Below are 6159 nucleotides of genomic sequence, written 5' to 3'. Positions count from 1 at the left end.
AGTTATGGTATATAGGGATTCATTATATTTAAATAAGATGGATTGAGTCTTCAATTTGCATTCTGATAGAATTAATTAACTGTAGTGAAGTTTAAGAATTAATTTTTTTATATTCCACTAACGCCTGTTGAACAGATTCGATACTTAGGACTCCATTTTGACAAAAGACTTACTTGGAACCCACATACAAGACTGAAACGACAAGAAACTACTCGTAGATTTCGATTGCTACACCTACTTGGCAAACGCAACGCAAAATTCCCATTCACTACAAAAAATTATAACAAATGGAATTGAGCTCTGGGGCTCTACCAAACCATCAAATTCCTCCCGCATCCAATCCTTACAATCAAAAATCCTACCTAAAAGCCTTGATGCTCCTTATGAAGTTACAAATAAACTCATCCACAAAGACCTTAACATCCCATTCGTTGCAGATTTGGCCCAAAATAGATATAAGTCTTTTCATTCAAAACTCCTTCCCTATCCTAATCCATTAGTTCTTAATCTCTCATCTCTGATAATCCTCGGAGGCGTCTGAAAAGAAGATGGCCACGGGACCTTCTAATTTAAATTAAAGCTTGAAGTACCACCAATGGGTGGTTCCTTCCCAAGATTTTCAAGTTTAAATAAAACATTCCACATATTTAATTATTGCATTTATTATTTTGTACATATATAAATTACCTTTAATAAATAAAAAAAAAATTATATTAATTCTTTGAGATCCAAAATTATACCACTAATGAATTGGGTTTTTTTGTTGATGTTTTGGTATAAGAAAAAGTTTCAATTTATATTGTAACAAACGAAAATAGTTTAAAATCATGCAGATAAACATCCTGTAACCGAAAAAAAAATAATGTGGTTTAACCGAGAAGAGAGACCTCCATAGAATTACCCCTAAGATCCATGGAGGGGCGTGAGGCTAGTACTTAAGCTGGTCCAAGCTGGGCATTCGGCAGTTCATCCATTGCTCTTCTTTCAGCCATCAGTGGCAAGGATAAACAGATCAAGGTATAAAAGAAATATTTTTATTATTTAACTTTTAGAAATTAATTCAACACAAAATCATAATTTTCGAAAATTAATCTGCTAATTATTTTCTAGTCAATACAGAGGCGTTGCTTCAGTGTTTTTTCTTTGGGAGGGTAAAATCATAATTTTATACTATGAAAAATATTATATTTTTTGAATAATATTCTGGATTTTTTTTTATCTATTACTATTATTTTTAATAATGCAATTTTAAAGTATGAAAATTGCATTATTAAAAATAATGTACTATTATTTTTAATAATGTATTCAGTATTAGCTTTTAGGGAATAACCCTATTCAAACAGATTCTATCTCAAAACATAACAAACATTATTAATTTTTTTATCATTAAAAGCATTATTTTTTTTTCGATCTGAATCATCGAAAGTAATCAAATAATGATCTATTATGTAGAAATCGATATTTGTTTGATCGTATTTTATGCTCTGCCATCCGGTTGTGATGGAACTTTTTGCTAAATGTTCAAGATTTTCCCGAGTAGGTTATTGGATATCCCGGCTATAGCATATCATTTTTTCAAAGAAATTAAAAATTTTTACCTTGAATTATTTGGAGAATTTTGTTTTTTTCTACCAATGACCATTGTTCATATATTCGTTAATAACTTTGCATTTTATCTAATTTTTACCCTGGTAAAACCGTTGGAAAACTAAATATCTGCTCTTTTCATTTTAACCAACATTAAATTACATAAATTTTAGATTTTATATCATAAAAAGGGCGAATTTTTGGCTTCAAATAAATAAAAATTTTTGGTGCAGCTTATAGAGCCTTAAACCACTACCAAGTTTGATGTAAGTTGGTCGAGTCGTATTGAAGTTATTTCTTTTTTTTTTACCATACATTGTTATCATATAATTTTATTTACCGCTGTAAACTAAATAGTATAATACGCAATTAATTAAATAATAGTCCAATAAGTTAATAACAAAATACATTAATTTATATCGAACTTTCACTAAATCTAGTAATTGCGAATCATTGCCGGGTCTCTTAGTAATAATATAATCTGTAATAACGATGTAAAATGTTAAAAACAACATTAAAATTAGAGTTAATACTATGATATATAAAGATATGATATTTTTATAATTGTTTAGGTGGAATATATCATCTAAAAATGATTTATTGACAATCAGATATTTTTTAATTAAACAATCATAAAATAACCTGAAGACATCATATACATAAGTAAATTAATGATCAACTTGATCATCCCAGATGTGAGTGTAATTTAATTTTTTTAATGAAAAAATTATTTGTTCTGACCACCTGTAATTGCTCAAATATTAATCTTATTACGTTCTTTTATATCACTTTTTGGGATCACTTCAGACTTTTGGACAGACCTCAATTAAACATTTTGCTTATAATTTTTACAGATTAGAAATTGATACATAAATGTATTTAGTTAGCCATTGTTAGTCATCTTATAAGCGTGGGAGTTAAGGCGTCAGCTTAGCAACCTCGCACCTGCAGCGGAATCCAGCCGGGGAGGAGAGGGTGACTTTTATTTCGTCGCGGCTCCATAGAATGAAAACTTGTCCCACTCACTCTGGCTAGGATGGTTTAGTTACCTGTAAATAATCCCCCTGTCAAATATGACCAGTTAGAGAGCGAAATAAGTAAATTTAAGTATGAAATTTTCCCAGCCTTTTCAAATCACAATTTTCAGGGTTTTCTAATCAAATCATTTCACTTACTTGTTGTGAATGTTGCACTAGGCAACAATGTATTTTTCTTGTCTCTGAATCCAATGGGCCGATTTCAAAGGTCACCCAAGGATGATCCTCAGAACTCATATTACCGTCTGCTATTTTTTTTCAAAATTTTAGCCGATTAGAGGATTCATATGACCATATCTTGGTAATTAATGGTGATTAAGGAGATGTTATAGATAAATCACAATACTAGAGCCAAAAAAATGAATAAATAAAAATAAATCTAAATAATTATTCATTTATACTTTTGTTAGTTATATATTTGCAAATTATAATCCATTCTGGAACAATGGGCAAAGTCTTTTATTATTTTTAGATTTTTCAATATTTAATCAGGTTTAGTAACTAAAATTAACTGGGAATATAAACGTACATATTCATCTAACTAATTCAATGAAAATCGATTAGATCATTTTTAATGAAACAAAAATATGAAAGTTATAAACAAATGAAGATACAAGAGAATAAATATTTAAAATTGAAAATTTTACATAATACTTCGGAATGATACTTATCTTAGAGTAGCTTTTTTGAAAATAAAACGTTAGTTTTTAAATATTAAAATTAATTATGTATAAAACGCAGCTGAGGAACCATACAACTGAACAATATTCATGGACATAATCTATTTTCAAATACTTGTGGTGACGTTTTAAAAATATATTGTCGAAACCAATTGGTTCATAAACTCTAATTACATTAGCGTTACAGTTGAATAACCAATAAATAGCGCATGGTTCAATATTTGGTTCAGTGGTCACTTGGTTTCTATGATTTGGAAACTGCATTTATTAATGAATAAAAATCTGTATATACATTCATGCTTAAAAGTTTTATATATTATAATTTTTTTTTTTTTGTCGAAATCCCTTTATTTAAATTAATATAAAATATAAACATATATACAATTTTTTGAATTGTGTCTTTTTACTGGAGCAGTGCTAAAAACACGGAAAAAAAATAAATTGGAAATACATGGATTTTAAAATATGTGAGGTGCTGGGGTGCACCTCAATTTTTGTCTTTTTCACTTATACACTAAAACCCTAAAAACTAAAATTAAAAATATGTTATAAGATACTAAAATAAAGATATATAAGATATACTTGCTCCTATAGGTGGATACCCCAGTCGACTTGCGAGGCAGCATGGCAGCAGGAAGAAATTCGACCAATAGGAGCACGGCGCTGAGTCACCTCGGCCTGGTCCTATCGGCCATCTACCTCAACTTGACATTGGACTCTGTAAGTGACTTTATTTCTCTTAATTCGGTTGATGAAGAGAGTTGTAAAAAAAAACAAGATTCTTCGTATAATTATTAATCAAATTTAATTCGGCTGTAATTATCTTTTAGGAAACAAACCCTTTCAATGATTATATTTTGAGGTGGTTTTAAAGTGTCTCTCCAAGTCTTAAAAAACTAAGCCATACCGACACTAAATTTTAACAATTTATTTGAAATTTTCAATTATGTTTTATGTTGTAATGAATTCTATTGTCATACTTTTATAAAAATTTAATTATAAAATTTTCCGCAAAGAATACAGTCAAGTGATGTTCTCTTTAAAATTCGACTGCCATGTATCAACTCAAAGAAATTTCAGTTTTGTCTTCACCTTCAATCAGATAAAAATTCAATCAATACATTAATATTTTTAACGAAAATTGCGGTTTTTAAAACTCAAAGGCTATAAATCATATTTTTAAAGATGCTGTGATTATGATTGTAATTTTTTTTTTTTTAATTTTAATAGATCGTCATTGACATTTTGTTAAAGCGATGATATTTAATTCATATTTAACAGAAAACATCGACCATTCTGCTATTCGAATTGAAAAAAATCAATTCAGACATGATTGAAATGACTTGTTAAAACACACTACTTTTTGATTTATACAATTCGCATTCTGAACAAGCTCTAAGCTTTTCCGCTCAATTCTTAAGAACACTCATTGATACAGATTCTTAAAAAATAATAAAATATTCCTTATTAATAATAAAAAATATTTACATCCTTACATAAAAAATCCTTATTTATTTACAAAACAGGTAAATGGTAGCGAGCACCATTCCTACGGAGGGGGATACGCGCCACCCATGGTCGTACCTCCTCAGATGTGGCCGGAATTCCTCACCAGACTCGCCATCGGTGGATACTCCGATCAAGGAGGTCTTGGAAATTACTTTAACCAGAATGGTGCCACTGGTTTCAACACAAATAATGGCTTCTTCGACGATTTATTCGCTCGTAGAAATGCATATGATTATGGAAAGGGATATGGAGGTATGCTGTAAATATTTATTTTCTGATACATTTATAAGAATAAGTGGATAAAAGCAATCTTGTGATTGTTGTTTGTATTCATATGGATAATTTGTGAATGAACTTGTTATCAACAGCTGGAGTCGACTACGGAAGAGGCGGAGTCCAAGGCGGTGGTTACAGGGATCTTGGAGGTCGTAATAAAGGACACACGGCTTCAGGATTTTCCAACTCTTATAGGAAGGACGAATCCGGCGATAGGTCTAGCTACTACGACGATGGTCTCGGCCACAAAGGAACCATCCGATACGGAGCTGATGATGCCAGGTAATTAAATTTCGGTATTTTAAATAAGTCATTTAATGAACTAATTATTAATAGAGGTTGAATTGTTAGATTCCGTGACCAGGGAGGTTCTCTCGGTAGGGGAGGTTTCCATAACAGCAACCTGAACAGATATGGTACTGCTGCAAGGGGACGATATGGTGATGCCCTCACATACGCCCAGGGTAACGACAGAGGAGCACACTTCGGTGGAGGAAGATACGGCTACGCAAGACATGGAAGGCTCATGCCGAACAAGAGTACCGGCCTCTACGTCATTCCAATGCCTAGCACACTTTTTTTCGATCAAACCCCCCCTCCACTGTAAAACCTTACGTTCGCTCCTACTCCTGGTACTCTTCTACCACATACACCATGCCATAAATCTCATCCTCGTAAAACTATCAAACTAAATTAGCAGAAGACTTTATACTTAATTAATTACTCCATTTTATATTTAAAAACATATATTAATTTTCAAAACCTGCCATCGGAGGTGAATGCTGGTGAAGACCCGAAGGATACCTCCAACTGAGGGGGGGTTCTCAATGACCATCGGATTATTTATTGACTTATCTTAAAACTGTACATATTTGTATATTTATTAACTAAGTAGAAATATATTGCTTTACCTCATTATTTAAGAAAATATAAAAAAAAAAAAGTTTTTGTAATGAATAAAGTTATCAAAAGAAGATCTGTTTTAATTACTTATTCCCTAAGTCGAAGCCAAATTGATCTTTTTAAGAAAATGATTTTTTTTTTACAATATATATGCATAATAAAAAACT

At 31.0% G+C, this 6159-nt stretch overlaps 1 protein-coding gene across 1 annotated transcript; it reads left to right on the top strand.

Annotated features, from left to right (window-relative positions):
* The first annotated feature begins 984 nt into the window (after positions 1–984).
* LOC106677742 (ctenidin-3) lies at positions 985–5995 on the top strand. The gene is made up of 5 exons (XM_014415833.2): positions 985–1017; positions 3899–4024; positions 4831–5065; positions 5182–5371; positions 5441–5995. Exons 2-5 carry the CDS (start codon positions 3929–3931, stop codon positions 5694–5696), a joined length of 777 nt encoding a protein of 258 aa, XP_014271319.1. The 5' UTR covers positions 985–1017; positions 3899–3928; the 3' UTR covers positions 5697–5995.
* Positions 5996–6159: the final 164 nt, after the last annotated feature.

This window comes from Halyomorpha halys, unplaced genomic scaffold, assembly GCF_000696795.3.
Source record: "Halyomorpha halys isolate HHAL.00 unplaced genomic scaffold, Hhal_1.1 Scaffold107.1, whole genome shotgun sequence".
NCBI lineage: Eukaryota > Metazoa > Arthropoda > Insecta > Hemiptera > Pentatomidae > Halyomorpha > Halyomorpha halys.
This window is presented reverse-complemented; position numbering and strand designations above follow the sequence as displayed.

Bases quoted from the DNA above. Each gene is read 5' to 3' on its own strand.
- LOC106677742 (XM_014415833.2), top strand. From the start codon at position 3,929: ATGGCAGCAGGAAGAAATTCGACCAATAGGAGCACGGCGCTGAGTCAC. The intron at 5,066-5,181 runs GTATGCTGTAAA...TGTTATCAACAG, and splicing joins TTATGGAAAGGGATATGGAG to CTGGAGTCGACTACGGAAGA. The intron at 5,372-5,440 runs GTAATTAAATTT...TTGAATTGTTAG, and splicing joins TACGGAGCTGATGATGCCAG to ATTCCGTGACCAGGGAGGTT.